The sequence below is a fragment of the Rhododendron vialii genome, chromosome 2a (assembly GCF_030253575.1).
Source record: "Rhododendron vialii isolate Sample 1 chromosome 2a, ASM3025357v1".
In the NCBI taxonomy this organism is placed as follows: domain Eukaryota; kingdom Viridiplantae; phylum Streptophyta; class Magnoliopsida; order Ericales; family Ericaceae; genus Rhododendron; species Rhododendron vialii.
The window spans coordinates 4,839,392-4,862,425 of NC_080558.1; the positions used below are offsets into that span (position 1 = coordinate 4,839,392).

The 23,034-nt window shown below is 36.4% G+C and overlaps 2 protein-coding genes across 2 annotated transcripts in view; both read right to left on the reverse strand.

Moving 5' to 3' along the window:
* The window catches only part of LOC131315524 (uncharacterized), a 45,531-nt gene that overhangs the window by 9,593 nt on the left and 12,904 nt on the right, over nt 1–23,034 (reverse strand). The gene's annotated exons all lie outside the window — the stretch shown is intronic.
* On the reverse strand, nt 5,727–7,879 carry LOC131315541 (uncharacterized). Its single transcript, XM_058344653.1, has 2 exons — nt 7,294–7,879; nt 5,727–6,198 (listed from the first exon to the last, which is right to left on the reverse strand). Exons 1-2 carry the CDS (start codon nt 7,742–7,744, stop codon nt 5,942–5,944), a joined length of 708 nt encoding a protein of 235 aa, XP_058200636.1. The 5' UTR covers nt 7,745–7,879; the 3' UTR covers nt 5,727–5,941.

Consider the following 23,034-nt stretch of genomic DNA (forward strand, 5'->3'; position numbering starts at 1 on the left):
GTGGAGAATTGTATTGAAAGACAAAAGTATCCCTAGTACTGCTGTTCCCTCTCCCTTTCTCTGTTACCATTCTTCATAACAAACAAAAGCTCAAAAAAACCACAAAATCTAAAACCCATAGTTGGAGAACATAGCGTAAAACATACCATGTGAAGCACTAAGGCTCTGTTTGTTTCGGTGTAAATATTTTTCATGTAAAATGTTTTTTCAGAAAAAAAATTTCAAACTTTTATTTTTCAGTGTTTGGTTGACACTTAAAAAATATTTTCAGAAATCAACAAAATAGTGTAGAGAGGGAAGAGGGCTTAAATAGTGGAGAGATATGAGAAACGTGGCTCAGGATTGACGATTGAGGAAACTGAGAAGTGAGAATTGCAGTAGAAGACAACGAGTTCATTTTGAAAAATAATTTACGGAAGATTTAAGGGTTAGTCATTTCATCCAATTACTGAAAAATGTTTTACATGTAAAATATTTTCCTCATTTTTTACACAACCAAACACCAAAAAATAGGTAAAACATTTTACCGAAAAATATTTTACGCCCAAATAAAGGGAGCCTAAATATTCAAACTATAGCAACAACTCAAATACAAAGGTATTAGAAAATCTTTAAATGCACTTCTCTGGTGCAATAGATTTGGAGACGTCCCAACTTTGGCTGCATGACCAAACACTTCTGCAGTAAATTGTTAAATGCTTAAGTACCAAGATTAAAGTTGGTCAACGCCAAATTCATGAGCTACTTCGGCTTAAGAAAAAGCTCATGACAACAGGAGCCCAGCAGGGTAGAAATAGAGATACATTCCTCTAAATCATCATCGCAAGCTATTAAGACCAAATCATTATCCTCATCTTTGTAACTGATGTTATAAGTTCTAGCCTCGAGTGGCAGCCTTCTTTTCACTTCTTGTTCCAGCTTTACCTTTCACAACGGCCAAGAAAGCCAAAACGTATCAGGATTCAATTGTGGGGTTTGCTCTTGATCAACAACAACCGCAAGAGATTCATTGGGGTGAGTTTGACTGATAAGCTCAGATCCTAATTGTTCGGGGTGTTTAGGATATTTTTTAATAACAATTTATACGAACAAATCTGAGCCGGATGAAAAAAATGAACCAAACTAATCCCGGGGACACTTGACAAAATCCGACTCCGATTCTAATTTGGTCTGAATGCAAGGAAAAGAAAGGAGAACTTGAATTTTTTGAAGAGAATAAATTCTATCCATCGCCGGTGTAAAACCCTGCTTTTCGACCACCACCTATTATGGGTCCCACTGAGTGTCTATTATTGTGATCTGAACCGTTCATTTATTAACACCCGCAATATAAAATTGCCGTGCCAAAAATCAGCTTGATCGGAAGTAGATAAATATATCAAATTTTGAATATTGGTTTATAAAATTGATGATCTGATTTCGGTCAATAGTAATAAAAATAAACTATCCATTTTACAAAGCAAAATTCAATTTTTGATACTCAAAACGATATCCGATCAAGTTTATTTTTTACATGGATATACTACTATATGGAGTCTATAAGATGAACGGTTCAAATCAATAATAAACACACTGTATGACCAAAAAAGGTAGTGGTGGAAAAGTGAAATTTCTCACCGCCGATGGAAAGAATTTAATTTCTTCTTTGAATAGGGGTTGGGCCTCAATTTCCAATATCCTCCTCAAACGGAAACAAGACAAATAGAAAAGGAAAATTTTCCATTTCGGTTCTTGAAATTTCACCCAAATGTCTCATAAGCCCCTATATTCCAGTTTATTTCAATTTAACACAGGTAGTTTACAAAATTCCTTAAATTCGGCACCTGTTTAATTGATCATACCTGTAAGCCACCGCCAATCTGATCTCGGCATCTTCGTTCTTTCTCTCTGAAACTCGTGGTGGTGGGCTATGGTAGCGGATCTCCAACTTCGATTTGAAAGCGAGGTAAGAGTATTCGGTTTCAAATTTTTGCAATTTGAAAATCGCGAAATTGAAGGTTTGAGGCTAGGACGGTTTGGCAGTGGCTTATGGTGGTTGCAGGTAGACTTGGGTAACAGGTCGTGTTCGTGTCGGGTCAGTCAGGTTCGTGTCACAAACCATCCAACCCGACCCGACCCGAATCATTTAGAATTCATGTTTCTCGAGTCGTGTCATTTTCGTGTTTCGTGTCAAAAATGTTCAACCCTAACCCGTTAACTTCATATCCGGTTCGTGTCGTGTTATCGTGTCCGCTGTCTAACTCTATATAAAATTACAGATATACCATATTCTATATATATATATATATATATATATATATATATATATATATATATTCATGTTAATTGGTGACACAGATTAGTAACCGTGTTGGTCGTGTCAATTTCGTGTCTCGCGTGTTCATCCCGAACCCGACCCATTTAGAATTCGTGTTCTCAAGTCGTGTTATTTTCGTGTTTCGTGTCAGAAATGTTCAACCCTAACCCGCTAACTTTGTGTCCGGTTCGTGTCGTATTATCGTGTTTCGTGTTCGTTGCCCCGCTCTAGTTGCAGGTATATGGTGGTTGGCAAATGTGGCTCAAGAAGTACCTCAATCAAAGCGGAGCCTTGTGGTCTAGTGCTGGATATACAATCCTGTAAATCCTCATCGCAAATTATTAAAATCAACTCATTATCCTCATCTTTGTACTTGATGTAATAAGTTCCACCCTCGAGTTTCAACCTCTTTATCACTTGTTGCTCTAGTTCTAACATTTCCCATGGCCCGGACAGCCGAAACCTTTTTGTTATATCGTGTCCATATCTTGCCTTTACAGTTACACTAGTTACGTCGGCATTAGCCGAGACATGATTTGAGGTCAGCAGCACATTAAAAGAAGGGAATGTTTTGGGCGATGGAGGATTTTTGGTGTGCAAAGAAATGAGGATCATGCCACTTTCTACCTTATATGATTCTTAATTCACAATTGATTTGGTCTTGTGAACATCCCCAAAGGACCAAAAAATTCAAAACGACAAAATAGTAAGATCACCCAAATCTGCAAGCAAATTTAGAAAGCAATGAAAGTGCTGTAAGAAAGCAATGAAAGCAAATGGGACAAACAAAAGCTCTACATTTAGAAAGCAATGAAAGTGCTGTAAGATCACCCAAATCTCCAAAGAGTGAAGAACAAAGAGAAGTTATTGAACAATTAATTTGAACCTGGTATCTACGTTACTATTATTCAACTACAAAATAGTACCAAGATCTGCAAGCAAATTTAGATTTAGGTACTCCCCCGTCCCGTATTCCTCATACCATATTGCTCGTCTTGCATGGGGTATTCAACTATTTAAGGAGACCTTAGCAACGATTTGGAGATGAACTTCGTGTTCGGAGACAATGTATCCGAAGAAGGAAATATTTTAGCTGACCTAGAAGCAGACAAAAGTGGTCTGTGATTTTCTTACTTATTTGATTGCTTACTCTTTTGGGATGTGCTATTTCCAGCATCTGGGTAGTTAAAATTTGTTTGTACAGAGTGAAGTTTGGTTTCAAGAAAAAATTTGATGCCGATGGCCGAGATGTATTTGCAACAGACATCAATCAAAGCCATGGGAATTGGAAATGTTCTACCAAACAATGGTTACTATTTTCTTGTGCTACTCATTTGAAAGCCTCTTTATTTGGCGAGATTGATAATGGAGGGATGTATAATCTAACAGGATATGTAGTCATAAAACATTTCACCAAACACTCAATCCGTGATTGCCTTGGTTCAGATAAAATAAATGGGCCTTGTTGGTTTTTGTAAGAGATTTGACTTTAGCTATTGGTTCTGTCACAGTTTTTGGATCCCATGCATATCAAGCGATGCCATGGGATTCATGAACTACGTGAGTGTGAGAATTCTATTATAAGACAAGCCTGTCGTTCGCAATGGAAAGAAAGATACCACTACTTTGCCTCTTTGTTGGACCGCCGGCGCGAACACAGTGGTCTCTAAAGTATCCCTAGCACTTTTGTTACTTCTCCCTTTCCCCCTTTAACATTCTTCAGCACAAACAAAGCTCTTCATCACAAACAAAGCTCAATAAAACAGAAAAATCCAAGAACGACAGTTGGAGAACATAGTGTGATATATACCATTTGAAGCACTAAACTTTTAAACTACAACAATAGAAACTCAAATACCAATTGCTCTTGGAGAATCTCTGAATGCACTTCTCAAGAGAACGTCTAAACGAGATCGACTAATACATGTACCAAACACTTTTACAGTACTAAAGGAAGGGAAAATGATTAATTACAAAGATTAAAATTGGTCAACACGCAATTAATAATCTACTTTGGCACAAGAAATACCTCAATCGAACTAGTGCCCAGCGGTGTAGAACTGGATATATAATTTTGTAAATCCTCATTGCAAAGTATACACACAATATCATTTTCCTCATCTTTGTACTTGATGTAATAAGTTCCATACTTGAGTTTCAGCCTCTTTTCCACTTGTTGCTCTAGCTCTGCCATTTTCCAAGGTCAAGAAAGAGGAAACTTCACTATAATATCGTTTATGCATCTTACCTTTAAAATGACATTATTTGTGTCAACAGTAGCTGCCAAGGCTTGATTAGAAGGCAAAATATCACAATTCAATGGTTGAATTCCCTTTTGATCAACAACCGCAGGAGATTCCTTATGGTAAGATTGACTAACAAGCTTATTTTCCTTGCGAGGTGGCCATCTTTTCATACCATACTCCCGACATGCTCGCTTGAGCGTAGATCTGCTAACTGCAAAAAATAGGAATTGAGAAGCTCAAATTTCTTCTATGAAGTAACTCCAACCTACCTCTACATTTTGTAGATTTCAACATTCTTATATCAAAAAGTAAATTCATAGTGTATCACTATTCAACACGTTCTAAGTCAAACCACAAATTCCAATATGTATCTGTAGTCTCTACCTTTCAAAGATTCAATCTTTCCTTTACGAAAATCAAAATCCCTTCTTCATGGTATATGGGATATAATTTTCAAAGTAATTACTACACTAGATCCAAAAAGTAAGTAATTCCTATACTGATCCAATGGTACCTACTTTTTTTTTATAGATTAGATGTACATGGAAAACGTTATATACATTTCTCACATAAATGGAGATTGAATCTCCATTTTCAGTGGTGAACATGGCTCGTATTAGTTCAGTTTTATGCTGAACTAAAAACCAAACCAAGTTGTGCGGATTGAATGTTTCAAGAATCATATTATCCAATGAAAATAACGAGCCATACCAATCCAAACCATTTGACCATGATTTGGTTCCAGTTTTGAACCACTGAACCACTGTTTCCTTTAAGTTTAGATATCATACGTAAGAGTCATTTTTACCACTTACAAATCACATTAGATGCTCAACACAAAAAACCCTTTTTAAAACGAGTTCCACTAATGGCCACCAAAAATTACTAAAATTCAGCATCCGTCCTCTATGAATTGACCATATTTTTAAATATGCATGAAGGTACTAATGTATCCATTTTTGAGGTCTTCAAATATGGAAACTCAAAATTGAGGTCTCCATTTTGATGCTCCCACATAGAGCATGGTTGTAGCAAGATAGACTCTCAAATGTTTTAGTAGTTTTTGAGAGAAAAGCCTATCTAGCTGGAAACAACAAGCAAGATATTACCAACAAGATTGAAATTTTCATTTGTTGAAGAACTGTATTTATGCGTACCATTGAAAATATTTGCAGCGTCTTTAAGCCACATTCCCTTGGTTTGTAAGATATCTTCCTCTGCAATCGCAATTCTAACTCCAGTAGTTCCTTTGTTACCTCTCTCTCCTCCTGGACTCTTTTCCTTAAATTTCCCTTTCCCTGAACACCCAGAATTCAACTGAGCCTCTACCATTACACCGTCCCCTGTTCCCTCAACCCCCATCCCAATTACCTCATCTTCATCGTTGCCCAAACCCACATCAGGGTTCTCTTGTTGAGCTGTAGGCAAAAACTGTTGCAGCAAAATTCCTTTTCAAAAAACTATTTGTGTCAACAGTAGCCGTCAAGGCTTGATTAGAAGGCACAGTATGAGAAGACAACTGTGGGATTCCCTCTTGACCGACAACCGCACAAGTTTCATTGGGGAGAGATTGCTCGATAAATTTGTGTTCACTGCGAGGTAGCCATCTGTGGATACCATACTCCCGACAAGAACTTTTCAATTTAGCGATGCTAACTACAATAAAGAAGAATTCAAAGGCTCAATATTTTTCTACCAAAGCAACTCCAACGCACATTTCCAATTTCGAGAGCCACAAAAAATATGTTTGAGTAAAAAAGAATTGTATTCAAAGCATATCACCACATTCACAGTGACTATATAACCACAATTCTGAAGTCCTTTGTACGTATGGTTTTATGCACTTCCTCTCTTCTTCATCTTTTCGTATATTTCCGTGTGTCTCCAAATATAGCATCTTAAATTAAGGTATTCAATTGCGATCTCCCATACAGAGCATGATAGAAACTAAAAGGGTTTATTGGTTTTAATCAGAGAAAACTATGATTGAAGAAGTTTATGTTACTATGCAAATTGACATGAATTTTATTCTTCTGAGTTGTATGTATTGAGATAGGATTCCACTCAATTAAAAGCTTGCGCTTAAATTGATTTGAATGTGAGAGAGTACTCCTATAGTCCCTATGAATTTACCATGTAATATATAGGAATATAAATGTATATGCGTATCTATCATTATGTTTTTATCATTTGGAAAAAAGATTATTTGTTGATTAATGTAAAACTATCTGTTGTAAAGCAATTGAACTTTGAATTCACGAATGGCCCTAATAAAGAATAATTCCCAGAGTCGCCACTACACGCAATGAATGTTTTAGGTATTATTTTGTTAATGTGACAAAATAAATTATTTAAATGATGCTTTTAAAATCTTATAATGCTCGTGTTTTTGGAGATTAGTGATACTCCATTTAAATGATGCTTTTGAAACTTGGTGTTGTTCTGTTATTGTATACGATTTGCATTGTTTCGGAAAACTATTTAACTAATTTACTTTTTTCATAAAAATTCATAAAGGACTGAATTCTTATTTTCTCTATAGACCTCCGAAAAGTTAAGCTGGCCTCGACGAAGGTCTCGAGTTTGATTCTTGAAAATATCAAGCAGAGGTAAGAACGTGTACATCAATATTTTTTCAAGTGCTAAACATGTGAGAAGTTTGGAGCACTTTGTATGTCATTCTAACCTAAAAAAAAAACAAGAACAGAGAATTGAGATTTTCATTTCTCGGAGGAGGGTATGTATGCGTACCTCTGAGATATTTTGCAGCATCTTTGCTATGCATTCCCTTAGTTTGTAAGATATCCTCCAGAGGAATTGCAATTCTAACCCTATTTGTTTTCTTGTTTCTTTTCTCTCCAATTGGGTTCTTTTCCTTTGTTTTCTTTTTTCCCAAACACTCAGAATTCAACTGATCTACCATTACACAATCATCCCCTGTTCTCTCACTACCAATATTTCCAACTGCCTCAACTTCATCAATATCCTTCGCGGCCTCGCTGCACCCCAATCCAAAATCTTCATTCGGGTTCTCTTCTTCTGATATGTTTTCATTTAGGAAGAGCCTAGGGGAATATGTGTGCTGCGACGGAGGGGAATTCAACTGCAACGGAGAGGAATTCAACCAGTGGAACTCCTCCTCGGAATATTGTACAATAGGCTCGTCAGATTCCATTTCTTCAATGTTCCTAAGCCCAACCATTGCCACATTTACCAAATTAGTAGTACTAATTTGAAGAATGGAAAATTAACAGAGGGGGATTGAAATTGGAAGCAAACCCAAGTGAATTAAGTAGTACTGTAAAAATGAAGCGGAAAAAGAGATGAGAGGGGACCCAGAGTGAGAATCAGGGTTTGATGTGCCCGTGAAAAGAAGAAGAATTGAGGATTCACCCCCACTAGATTTCCAGGGTTGTCTCAATTTTATCTCTCTAATTTCAATTGCTACCAAATAAATCCTATAGTTTGTTTTACGTTCCAAATTGGTAAAATCGTTAACACCCTTAATGAAACTAACAGAAAAATATGATTAAAAAATTAAGTGCTTCAATTTTCAATTTGGTTGAACCGGTGCGAAGATATTAGTTTTTTGATCATTTTATACTAGATGGTAGTAATGAATTTTTGGCTCTAAGGCCTTTCAATGAGCACCCGAAGACTCTTTATTTAGTTTCAGGGCTCTCTTAGGGTACTCATTGAAAGGCTTTAGAGCCAAAAATCTATTATGACAATTTAAGATAAAATGATCAGAAAAATAAGATCTAAAAAACCGGTTCAAACATATTAAAAATTAGAACAATTAATTTTTTAACTATATTTTTTAATATGTAAACCGGGTGAAAGTCTCAATAATGTCCAACGATCCGTAACAACTTTTTTTTTTTAATCTAAATTTGAATCAACACAAAAGATCAAACAGATCCTAGACATAGAATCCAGGGTACAAATTGCAAGGATATTCTCCTTTGCTTTCCTGATGGGCTAGGGTCAGTGTTTTCCCCAATGGGTTCAAATCATAGCAAATCAAAATTCCTAGCGTAATTATACCAAGAATGAAAGTATCCAATATCCATAGGATCAGCCGACCCAACAAGCTAATGAGGGGCGACGCCCCTAGCTGGTCTCAACTTCACCGTGAAGTTGCGATCTCCAACTTTAACGATTCCTTGCTCGACTATTATAAACAACTAACAATACTGTAGCTTATCACAGTTGTTTTGTTCGAATAATCTTCCATTATGTAGTTTTAACAACTCTTGTTCTTCGCATGTCTTCTTGGCTAGCTGTTTGGCCTGTGGTACTAGTAGATATCTATGCATTTTTAGAGTAGTAATGAAGGTGACGATTTTACTGATCATTACATAATACTCCCTCCACGCCATTTTCGATTTTGTTTGCTCTTTATATGCATTACAACTATTTGTGGAGTCCTCTTAATATTGTTGAGATTTACGCAATTGCCCTTCAAAAATGAAACCCCATGCACTCGGACTTGGAGACCTGCCAAGCAGGGGTGCTTGGCAGGGGGTGCCGAGCACATCTCGACCGTCCAAAAGTGTTTTGGACAGCCCAAATGGAAAGGTACCGAATGGATTTAAAAAAACAAAAAGGAAAAGAAAAAAAATGTTTCGATCCGGACCTCCAAGTCTAACCAAACTTTCTATGGGGTAACGTTTGGAAGGTTGCTTTGTTTTGGTTGCTATTTTTAAAAATGAAGCAAATACATTGGAACGGCCCAAAATGAAAAGATGAGCAAACAAATACTCCTATTAATTTTACCTTTGAGCAAATAGATTCCTTCAATTTGGTCCCAGAAAGTCAAAGTTACAACCAACTCAAATTACTCTCCAACCGATTTGGTCAAAAAGCCTTGGTACGTTGGTTGGGATTTCCAGGGAGAACTTAAGGGCAAAATGGAAGCTACACAAGAGTTTTTTAATTTTTTGTAGTTCATTAACTAGAAATCCACAAATCTAATTGTTGTATGTTACTCCCATTCGATGGAGACCAGTGTAATTAGTTGAAAGGTTGGGAGCGCGGTGTATTTGTGAGAAACCCAAAGGGAGGATGGTGAAATTACCCTAAAATTTGAATGCCGGCCGTCAACACGTATTCCCAAGATTAGCTACTTCAAAGTAAATTGCTAATCCCCTCTCTCTCTCTCCCTCCCTCCCTCCCTCCCTCCCCCCCCCCCCCCCCCCCCCCCCCCCCCCCCCTTTTCCCGGATTTCCCCTCTCTCTCTCTCCTTCTCCCTCCCCCCCCCCCCCCCCCCCCCAACACCCCCACCTCCCTTTTCCCGGATTTCCCCTCTCTCTCTCTCTCTCCCCCCCCCCCCCCCCACCTCCCTTTTCCCTGATTTCCCCTCTCTCTCTCTCTCTCCCCCCCCTTTCTTTCTTTCTTTACAGTTTGCTTCTTCTTCTTCTTTTTTTTCCTTTTCTTTCCAGTTTGTTTTTTTTTTTCATTTCATTTTCTTTTCTTTCTTTCCAGTTTGAATTTTTTTTTCTCTGTAATAATAGGTTCAAATCTAATTCTAGGCTTTGTAAAGTAATTGAGAGAAAAAAAAAAGTTTCAATTGATCATGTTTATCCGACTGTTTTATTTTTCTTTTTTTGTCCTTTATAGATTAAAAAATATAGTTACGAAAATAAGGGTTTTAATTTTTAATCCGTTTGAACCAGTGCAAAGATGTTATTTTTCTGATCATTTCATCCTCAATGGTCGTAATAAATTTTTGGCTCCAAAGTCTTTCAATGAATACCCTAAGAGAGTCCTGAAAGTAAATAATGAGTCTTAGGGTGCTCGTTGAAAGGCCGTAAAGCAAAAAATTCATTAAGATTACAATTAGTGTTCGGAAACTAATTACGAAATGTATTTTGCAAACGACATACTAATCAAGAAAACAAATGTTATATTTAGGATTACTTTTTTTTAACTACAGTACAATTTAATAAATTTGTTAACCATTATTTAGCATAGATCCTCTTAACTGATTCAGTAGTACTATGTTGCTTCAAATCACGTTTCTACTCCATAGGATTGCAAATGGCTGATTTCTATTTTTTTTTCGTGGGGGCTATTATGCCAATAGGGGCAGCAGAGCCCCCGGGTCCTCCCTACTTTTTAATTTATTTTTTTATTTAATTAATTATATCTTATTTATTTAATTTCTATAAATACACCTTTTGTATATTTAAAAATATAATTCAAGAATTAAGTGCTTTAATTTTCAATTCAGTTAAATCAGAGCAAAGATCGTTTTTTTTTATTATTTTATTTTAAATGGTCATAATGAATTTTTTGGTTTAAGGCCTTTCAACAAACACCCTAAGACTCATTATTTAGTTTCAGGACTCTCTTAAGGTGTCCATTGAAAGGCCTTGGAGCCAAAAATTTATTATGACCATTTAGGATGAAATGATCAGAAAAATAACATCTTTGCACTGGTTCAAATAGATTGAAAATTGAAACACTTATTTTCGTAACTATATTTTTTAATCTATAAAGGACAAAAAAAGAAAAATAAAACAGTCGGATAAACATGATCAATTGAAACGCCGCAGTGAAAAATTCGGGGCAGAACAATGGATGACTACACCTTTTCAATTTCAGATAGTTGGTCATTTGAGAATGATGTTCGTAGTGGGGAGAGCATCTCCCATAAATAGTCGCAATTATACACCGGGATTTACCACAAACCAGAATTCATTGTTAAGACAAATTAATTAACTAATTAAAATAATATAAATTTATTAAGTATAAAGTCAATTTTAATTGAAAATAGAATTTCAGTTAACCCCAAAAAAAAAAGGGAGGTAAATGGGAAAAGAAACAAATAAAGAAAATAATTGAAAATTAAAAGGAAAAAATAATTCAAACTGGAAAAAAAAGAAGAACCAAACTGAAAGGAAGGAAAGAAAGAAGAAGGGGCGGGGGGGCTGTGGGGTAAATGTGGAAATCGGTTGTGGGGTGGGGGGAATAGCAGGCCTCAATTCAAAGTAGGGCAACGATAATGGCATGACAGGTTATGTTAGGGCATCCACATCTCACTCAATAAACATCCCTGTAAACCAAAGTAGACAGCGAAACCTCAAAATTACTTCTGCATCAGCCTCGTTCGTGCCTCGTCATTTTCAACAATTTTCTACAAATGCTACAGTGGCTCGTTTAAGGTACCGAGCATCTATTCACAGACTTCTTATTATTTTATTATTTTTATTTCCCTTTTGATTTGCTATCAGAGAGTAAAGTTAGAGAGAGAGAGAGAGAGTGTGGGGCGTTTGGTTTGCTGTTTTTTATTTTTTCTTTGCTGTCCTTTTTTTTGGAATAAAAAAATAATATTTTAAATGTGATAGTTTTAATATAGAGAATCTGATGCAGTAGAGATTTTAAAAGTAAGTAATTAAAGTAATAAAAGTGGATTTTGAGGATTAATTTGGTCCAAATTTTGTTGAGCTTGGTGTGGATGCTCTTAGAGCCATGATAAATACAGTATAGGCCGACGTTTATACCCTTCTAGTCTCGGACTTTCCTCCCATTCTTCTGATGCTCCACTTTCTCTCTCCTCTAAGTCTCAATTCTTCTCTCACAACACAGTACACTACAGAGCAAAGTAAACCCACTGTTCTAGGTCTTCCCATCGATTCTCACTTCTCTCTCTCTCTTCCTATGCAATATTTCCAGCCCTTAAAAATGAAAATCATAACCTTCCCTCGATAGCAGTTACAGCAAATAGAAGATAAAGTGGAGAAAAACATAATGCAACCTCATTTTCACCATCTTCTCTCTGTTCTCTCACTCAATGTTTTGAATGATTTTGCAAGATTTTTCATTATAGATACATACATGTCACTTACATGTTTAAAGAGAGAAAAAGCTTGAATGATTGATGAGTGCAAGGAAGATTCAACTCGATTGCAAGACAACGGCGATTACCGTTAATCCGTTACCATTGACCACGAAAGGAGTCTTTCACGGTTGTCATTAGCATCAAAGAAGGTCTTGACGAGAAGTAAATTGGTTAAGGAACGAGCAGAAAAGCTATGACGTCGAATGAATCAATTGAGGGCAAAACTGAGTGAAAAGTTCCGTCCAATGAATTAATTGAGGGCAAAATTGTAAGACAACAAAAAAGAGTCGTTGCTGAAACAAAAAGATTCGTGGCTTTAGGGCCACCCATTGAAATATACAATGTTTTAGTCAACATGTGTGCGTATGATTTATGCATATATTCTTTTTTCAGAGTAGAATATTGAATATTAAAAGACAAATTAACAATTTGTCCTTCCTACATTTTAATTAGCCAAAGTCTCTCTAGGTTGTTCAAGAGGTTAAATTTGTGGCTTCCGCGATCCTCACTCTTTTTTCAAAATTTGTTTGCCTATGTGGAGGAAAATGGGTTCCGATTCATGTTAACAAACTTCACTTTCAAATTTTCCGCAATAAACAATGTGTTCCTAGAGCATATGAGTATCTGATCAATATGAACTTTGACATAATTAATGTTCTATTTAAATGATTTCTAAAAAAAATAAAACAATTCCGATCACCAAAATATATTGGAAAAAAACAAACAAATAAACCGGACTAGACATTTTTCGATCAATCCATTTGAAACTAGATAACTACATTTGGGATTGGCTGCTACTCTTTTGCTGTACATCTGGCATATTAAGCGTAGAGGAGAGAGAGTTCAAAGAGTCCCAATGCTAAGTTCAAACAGTTTCTCGGGGTAGAATAAAATAGTCTCTGAATTGCGTGCATGTTTCTATTCGTGAATTTGTACTCAGTAGGGGTCCGAATCATATGCAGTCGATCTATAGTAGTAACAAAAAATATAATCCAAATATATTTGCTACTATCTAGTTCAGAGAATGAGATGACATCGTGGGTATATACGTAACCAACATTCAATCTTGTACCTACAATCAAATAAACGGTTGATAACTAGATATTTTAGGAGATTTTTTCACACATATATAGATATTTTATGAACTTTTTCCTCCCTCGAGAGACTTGCAGGGGCAATCTACTTTTCCACATTAACCTCAAACACTAGTACTAAAATTAATGGGAGTATTTGGAGTTGAGTTGGGTCTGGGCACCCGTTAGCACCCCCTTGTGTCTGCCCTAATTCTGTACACTTTTTTATTTTGAAAATCTAAAATTTGTGTACGGGTAAGCTGGACATTATCTGGTCAGTTTGAGGCGCCATTAAAAGATAGGAGAGAGAATTGAGATAATTACAAAAGATAAGGAGATAAAGATTAGGAAGGTTAGGAGAGAGAAAGGGTAATTTAAGATTTATTTGAATTTGAGGATGGGAAGATAAGTTTTTAAACCCATTAGGATGAGAACATAAGTATCTATGTAGGGCAAGACCCCTATTTAAGTTTCCCTTTGTATTTTTACTAAAAAGTGTAAAAATTAAATAAGTTAACTAAGAAAATTACCATGTCCGGCTAATCAAACCTGAAAAATTCAATAATCCTTCTCCTTCTCAGATTGTAGTATTCATTTACAAAAACTATAAGGCTAGGTGTAATAGTTTACCTTTTGGAATTAATGGACAAGAATTAATGCACTAGATTGTATGCACCTACAATTTGTATATGACTACATATTTTCTATAATTACCTAGGTTGATCGAGAATACATATATATGATAATTTAACTGACACAGTTTTGTTATATGCAGTGGCAGAAATTGATAATCAGCATGCATTCGTAAGTTGTAAAGAAATTGATTGCTCGCCCACTCAACTTCGACGACTGGTGCAGAGCAGAAGTGGAATAGGAGTAGTTTCGAGGACTAGGTGGAGTACGGGTTCCGTAACTTCTCGTCGCGTTACGCCGTGGTCCCGGTGTTGGCGGCGAAGTCGTAGATGGATCTCGGGAAGGTACTAGGTAGCGGTGGTTCTCGAGTGACTCGGCTCGTTGATATAAAAAATTCAAAATATGTTCGATTATAGAGAAAAACTTTTTAATGGAGCTTCCGTAAATAAGGATTACGGACCTTAATCTCGTGTGTCCAAAAGTGTTTTGGACGGTTCGGGTTAAAAACAAATTATTAACGGTAAAGATATTTCTTATCGGTAATATAATTTAAAAACGTATCGCAACTATTGATTGTTAAAACTGACGGTTGAGATTGTGTGGAACCGTGAGTAACTTATTCCGCCATCGCCGTGAATAAGTTCCTCTCTCTATTTGGGAGGGGAGCGTGGGAGAGACGTTGCGGCAGTACTGGGGCTGACGGGCGCTGGTGGGTGTGCGGAGTTATTAATTAGGGGAAGGTGGCGCTGGGGATGCATGAGGTGGATTTCACTTGCATTAGTGGGTCATTATGATTTTTAATTTCCTTGTTTTGTCTTTTTTCGATTGTCGTTTTTCATTTTTTTGAATATTTGTATTGTGTGTATATATGGGGGAAAATGAGATAGTGAAATACACCAGGATGCGTGTGGGTTTCTACTTTTGGTTCGCGTATTTTATTTTAGATAGTGAAATACACCATATGTGTGTGGGTTTCTACTTTTGGTTAGCATATTTTATTTTATTTTATTTGCTTTTTTAAACAGGTTTCTTGTGTAAAGGTTCTTCAGGTGATGATAAATACGGAGTAGTTTATTAACAGATAAAGGTTTCTCTAATGACGATGTTTGTTTGGCAGCAAGGGCGGAAGTACAGAGGAAAGAGAGGTGAGCTGTAACCCAGGTGAAGTGAAAAAAATTTAAAATAGTTACATGTAAATTTTGGCCCAATAAACTTCATCCCATCTTATTTATATGTAAACCTGTTGAAGATATCAACTCAGATTCGATAATAAACTATTTTTAGCCTGAAGCAAAGAAGGACACAACTTCAGTAGCGTACAACTTCAATATTATACGCTTTTTGTACATTATATATATATATATATATATATATATATATGTGGATTAAATTCCTGATTCCGTCTTGTCTGCTTGGGCATTTGTGACTGGCTTTGAGCCTTATGTTTTGGTTTTTTCCTGGGAAATGGCCCTTTGATCTTGTAAAAGTGTAATTGGTTGTTGCTTTCAATGAAAGATAATTTATCAAAAAAAATAAAAGAATTCTATTTCTTCAGTTTCAAGTTTCAATAATTCCCCAGCAAAGAGTTTACACATTGACATGGACATCTTTGTTGATTGTAATAGAACACGTCCAAATTATGCATAGGCAAAATTCTGGGCCGGTCTATTTTTCAATTTCATAGCCCACTGGATCCGGACTAATTCACAGGGACATATAGCCTACTCTTCCCACATATACCAGGTAAAAAATTGCATTCATAGCAAAACACAATTCACTTTCACTAACTACAATTCAATTTTTCTTTCCCTTTTCTAATGACTCTGTCAAGGACTTTGCGGCGAGTCCGGACTATTTCACAGGGACATATACCCTACTCTTCCCACATATACCAGGTAAATTCCGAGGCTAACCCTGCAGCAGGAAACAATCTTAAGGGAGAGTGAGAACTGAATATCAATACCCTACCCCTTGGAGATTCGAATTGAAACTTGCCTAACAGCCCGTTTGGATTGCGAGAAATCGTGAGAAAAGAAAAAAAAGGGGAACACTCTTCTTTGATGAAATGGCTAAAACAAATGAAAAAGAGTGAGAAAAGAGGAGGAAGAATGAACGTTTATTGCTCCATTTTGTTTCTCTCCACTTTTCGTGTGGTGAGAAACTTTGCCCCTTTCTTTTCTTTTCCTCACCATCCAAATGAGTTGTAAGATCACACATTCTCACCATTTTAATTAGCCCGAGTAGTTTACAAATCTCCATTTCTAAGAGTCGTTTATTTCTTTTCCCAACTCCATTTTCCTTCTAAAATTACAAAACCTTATTTCTCTATCTTTTTGACAAAATGTATCAAGCATACATGATATCATTTCGGAAATATTGTCAATACTTTTTTGGGAGACTTAAATATCTATCCTCAAACCCCATCACATGTACGTATTCATCTCGGTCATTTTGAACAGTTATGTTTTCATCATTTTAAAAGGTGAATTACCTATCTTACCATTTTAATAAGATATCCATAGATATGTGTGTTTATATTACCTTCCTAAATTAGTGGGAATATTCAATCATTTTCTAATTTAGTGGGATTCAACCCTCCCTTTTTTAAAGAGGATTTCAAATTTTAAAAAATTCGTAATAACCAAATCCCACCAATTTACTTTTCACCGATTTAAATTTGAAAACTATATTTATTTTTCACTATCTACAATGTATTATCATAAACCTTTTGGAACATGGTGGAATCAACCATGTTTTTCATGAATTATTATTACAAAATTACCATAAAAAACATTTCGGAACATAAACAATATTCAAGCTGACCATGTTTTTCATGAATTAATTATGCAAATTCACTATAAACATATAAAAAAAACCTTCGAACTAAGATTGATTACAATACATCATGCAATATGCTTGATAAAATACCTCACGACGAAATACACCATGAAACCTTCCATGGAGTAGAATACACTATGAAATTCGTTCGCAATACACCATGAAATATGCTTAAAAAAATACACCACCTCATGATGAAATACACCATGAAGCCTTCCATGGAGTAGAATACACCATAAAATTCGTTCACAATACACCATAAAATATGCTTGAAAAAATACACCACGACAAATACACACCATAAAGTCTGCTTAAAAAAATACTCCAATTTTTCTTCGCCTCGGATCCAACAAGGCTACCACGCATGAGCCTACAAACATGAAATATTTCATGTACAATGAACTGTGAAGGCTAGGAATCAAAAATTTTACTTCATTTTAGTCCATTTATCCTACTCCAGTGAGCAACGCCAAACAAATCAAGGGAAATAAAAAAAAAAGGGGCGTCAGACTTACGAAAGCCATGCATTTTGGTTTTGTCCCCTTCTTCTCCACTGCTTGATTTAGCTTCGGAGGACTGGTCCAACCTCTTGCCGTTCTTCTTCTACGGACGTTACAACCAAGGAGGATTGGTGTGGGTTTTGCCGTTTCCGGTTTTAGCCAACTAGAAAGATGAAATTTCAAATGGGGTGTTTCCGTTGCAAATGAAGAGCTCGATCGAAATCTTGGTCAAGATCTTCGGGATTGAATAGTGAAATCTACGGGACCAGATGAGGGGCAGAGGTCGCCGGAGGGCTCGTTGCTCTCGCCGATCGCCCCGCTCCAAAACGAAAATGGGATTTTCCGGGTGGGGGTGGGGGTGGGGTGGGGGGAGGTTTGTACATGGTTTTGCCGAAATTTTTGGGATTTGTTAGTGGTGATTATCCTAAAATTAAGCTAGAGGACCTTCACGATTATGTTTTAGTCCCAAAAATCTTTATATATATATATATATATATATATATATATATATATATAATAGTCAACATATCTATAAAGTAAAGGGCAATTTTGGAATTATTTTAAAGCGGGATGAAAAAATGATGGTTCAAAATGACCTGAATGAAAACTTACATAGGATGAGATTTGAGGATGGATATTTAAAAACTCCTACTTTTTCAACGGTAAATGCACATAGGTTTTATTAGCACTTCTTTTTTTCCATTAAATATTTTTGTGTTTAGTCTCCAAATTATAGAAACAAAAGCTACTTCACTTTGTTTGGTTGAGCTTTTAGAAAATTATTTTTGAGAGTTGGATTGGTAATGAGTGGAGAGAGATAGAGAGAAAAATTTATTAAAAACTGTGTCGAGAGTTGAAAGTTACTCCAAAAAAAGGCAACCAAACACAGCGCTTAGGTCTCCAATTTCGAGCTCCCATACAGAGAATGATTTGTGTCCCAAGAATTTTTTATTTTGATAATGAAGAGTGTCCTGATGAATTGGACTAATCTTTCTTTCCAAGCGTTTTGCATAAGGTGAGTGGCCCCAACAACAAATCGTTGTTGAGGGGAACCGACCTATGGTAAGCTCCGTCGAGGCAAGTCGATTAACCACTGCGACAACCTCTTTATCTGAAAATTTTACTATTACAAGAATATATCTTGATATCAAAAAAAAAAGAAACAAGAACGGAACTTCAAAAGTAATTGCAATTCTCACTCTACTAGTTTTCATTTCTTGGAGTGGATTTGTGCGTACCATTGAGATGTTTTGCAGCACATCTGTAAGAGCAACAATATCAGCATCGGTAAAGAAAGATTTTCGGTAAAGTAACTAAGCAAAACATAGAAAATCATTCTGCAGCGGATTAGGTAAACAAGAAGCTATTTTACCTTTACCAAAAATCTTCGCTACAAGTACCGAACTCCTATTCACAAGTTATCCGGTAAAATACTATTGTTTCTCTCTCTCTCTTGGGCTCCTGCTTGGCACTTCATCTTCTTCACCTTCTCTCTTCCATCTGCTGGTCGAGGAGACTTGGGTTGAACAACTCTACGATCTCAAAACATCCATGATCTCCTTGTCCTTGGTGGGTTTGAGGTTTGATTTATGGGTTCAATTTGTGGGTTTGATTAGTGGATTTTTCAGTGGTTTCGGAGAGAGAGAGAGACTTGTGGGTTTTTCGGTTTCGTGATCTAAATCTAGAGGACGCCTTTGAAATTTCCACCTGCTCCCTCCAGCATCAAGATTCATGAACCAAATGATCTAGTAGATAAAGAATCTGGCTTGGACTTAAAACTTGCACTCTGATTTTATTGCTCGAAAAATGATAAAAGAAAAAAAAAAGGTGAAAATGTATATTTTATTGGGTGTTAGGTAAAATAGATAGTGCATGTTGATATAGTTGTGAAAGAAAAAGTTGAAAGGTAAAATAGAATACTATTCACAAGGTATTTTACCTAACGACTGGTGTACTTGCTCTAAGACGCATTTCCTTAGCCTAGCATGTATGTACATAAGAGGTGCTAAAATGACTCTTTAGCTATTGTACCAAGTAGAAACAAAAAAGTAAGCTACAACAGAGGAGGTAAAAGGAAAAGGTAAAATGGCTGGGATGAAATGGATCAGTATTAGTACCGAGCGACTGTAGGAGAGGGGTATATTAAATAATAATTGTTTATCTCTCCTCCTCTCTCTCCCATTCTTCACATCTCTTTCTCTATGATAATTCTTGCATCCAGAGCCGGATCGGAGTCCGGTTGAGGGTTTTGTTGCTGCCATTGTTGGTCCCTGAGCCGACTTATTTTGCTAGCTCGATGAAACCCAAAACAGAACCTCTGATTTCGATTTGAAGAAAACAGTAATGTAGAAGGAAATTCTCAATTTTTGATTTAAAATAGAAACAATGCAAGTGGAGAAGGAAACCTCTGCTTTCAATTGAAGTTGAACCTATCAAAAAGTGCTGAAAGATGGAAGGAAAAATCGGGATCTATTATGACAGATATACTTTCTTGTTTGCGCGTGTATATATATATATATATATATATATATATATATATATATATATATAGACACTTAAAAAAACATCCTAAATCTCAATCACATAGTTCCCGATCAATTTTATGATCCGAACAGTTTAATGTATGCAAAATATGATTTTAAGGTTGCCCGCGAGAAATTAACAAAAAAAAAAAAAAACCGGAAAGTTCTTGTTTTAAGTAGTTTTTAATTAAACCGTTTATTAAATCTAAGTTAAAAACTGCTCAGATCAAACCTTTTCGGTCTTTTTTTTTGCTGATTTATCATAAGTACCCTTAAAATCACGTTCTGATCATATTGAGTTGCTCGGATCATCAAAATTTGATCGAAAACTATGAGGTATTATTTTAGGTATCTAAATAGTTGTCCATTGAACCGCCCCATATATATATATATATATATATATATATATATATATATATATATGTATAGTCCGTAGTCCGTCTTTCGTAAGGACCACCTTATTATAATAAAATACGGACCTCCCTTTTCCGATTGAATTTTGATGATCCGAGCCGCTCAATGTGTTCAGAACGTGATTTTAAGGGTACCCGCGAGAAATCAGCAAAAAAAATGACCGAGAAGGGCTTTATCTGAGCAGTTTTTATTTGTTTTCTATCGAACGATTCAAACAAAAACTGCTCGGATGAAGTCCTTCCCGGTCATTTTTTTTGCCGATTTCTCGCAAGTATCCTTAAAATCATGTTCTGAACACATTGAGCGGCTTGGATCATCGAAATTCGATCGGAAAATGGGAGAAATGAGGAGATCCGCATTTTAACTAAAATAAGGACTCTCTCATTTGAAACTGACTGTGTATATATATATATATATATATGTATATATATATATAAGTATTTTATAAGGATATATAAGAAATAAAGAGGATTGGTATGTGATTGAAAGATATATGAGTAAGTAAAAATAAAAAAGCACTGTCCAATAGCTGTTTTGACTCAAAATGAAGCTAATCTGATGTACATGTTCTAAGTTCAAATGCAATTGCAATTCTCACTCCAGTAGTTTTCTTGTCTCTTCTCTCTCCTCCTGGCGTAGTAATTTCCAGCTTCGTTTTCCCTTTTCCCAAATAATACATGGAATTCAACTGACCCTCACCTAGTAATTTAAATTCCCCTGTTCCCTTACCCCAAATTCCAACTTCGTCAACATCCTCTTCGATTTCAACTTCATCCTTCCCTAATCCAGAATCCTCATCTGGGTTCCATTCAAAAGTCCCGGGCCAAACCTTCGCGGCCCTCTTTGGATCCCTTGTTTCCGCTGCGAGCTTTCCCGGCGGCAGTTGCCTCACTCCCCTAAAATGGGCAGTCGTAGGTGGCTCCAATTCATCTTTGGGTTTGTCGGGCTTACCGTAAATGACCATTTCTTGAGAATCCCCCTCCTCGGCGGTGTCGTCGTGCTGCTGTTGATTTTGTGGCGGGTTTTCCATGGATTGTATAGACAGTTGGTGTACAACCAGGGCGGAGGCGGAGGCGGAGGTGGAGGCTACGTTGGATAATGTGGGGCGGCGGAGAGAAGAAATGGAGCCCTGTCCGATACTCTACTGTTCATAACCGCAGCCATTGAAGAGAAACAGTTATTAGGGTTTGAGAGAATATTTCGCGCTAATCAGAGGAAGAAACAAGAGATTAGAGCTGAAATTAGTGGCAAACCCAAGTGTAAAAAAAGCAGCAGAATTTGATACTAGACAACTCCATAATAACTGAGGCCCTGAGGGGTATCTCCGTTCAAAATGACCACACACACAAAAAATGAAGTGGCTAACCACCAATTTATTTATGCCCAGTACCGCTGAGATTCTTTTTTTTTTTTTAAAGTAGTTCTTATTTTTTGTTTTATGAAGTAGGTAATTCTTTCGTAATACAACAGTGTTCGGTTATTGGTATGGGCTTTTGAGTTTTGCTTACCTTTTTGTTATCAGGCTGTGGTTCTTGTGCCCTTAATTCCCTCTCGAACAAGGTCGAAAATCTTCCATACTTAACTTTACGATCCCACTTCAACCACTACTAGCAGAAAAGCACGGGATTCGTAACACTCAAAACAATTACCATATTCTCCAGCTTGAAGGGATCCACAAGGTTGCTAGACAAGCCCTTCACTCTCCTACAATTCCAACCTTAAACCACTGATCAAAAGATCTCCTTATCAGACCAAAAAAGAAGTAAGAAGACTAAAAAAATTTGTACTGGTTTGTGCAGACATAGTCATGATCCAAGCTTGATCCACTCACACTACAAAACTAGAACCATGTTCCCTTTCATTTTGCACCATTTGATTACATCCACTCATGAAGCATCCCAGTCTCTCCACGTTTCCTCCAATAACTTCTATTATTTGTGGAGAAATAGTTTGAAGGGAAATTTTGTTGGACACACCCATAAAAGTATGTACCACATGCACCTAGGAGTGGTTCCCGGCTTCCAAATGTGCCACCTCGAAAAAATTGACCTAAAGTACAACTGGATCATCCACAAGCCTAACTGCTTCTGATGAGAATGATGAGGCAACCCCATCTTCTCAAACATGGTTTTTTCGCTTAGTCTCCTTCAATGCAACCCTAACAAGTAGGATAAGAAATATATACCAGCTCTAATTAACAATGGTTGGCACAAGGATCACTCGTCTGTTGTCATCTCGTGGTACAGGAGAAATGAATGGAATCAGATAGATTATTACACCATAATCGATTTCAGATACGTACAAGAAAACTTGACTTTTCATGTAGGATGGTACGACGTGATTCCTTCTTACAATGATACAGACATGGTGCAAGAAAAAAATTGTTTAGCCAACCTATAAGCAGACAAAGGTGGTCCATAATTTTCTTATTCATATGGGACATGCTATTTCTAGCATATGGATAGTTAAAATTCAGTTCTATAGAGTGAAGCTTTTGTCAGAGATTTGTTTTAGTTATTGGTTTCTGTTTTTGAGTTTTGTTTACCTCCTTATTAGGTTGTGGTCAGTGGTCCATACTCACATAACATTTTGATTGCACATGACGCGTTTCAAAGGAATCGATGAACTATGTGAGTGTGGATAATTCTATTACAAATTTGCTTAGA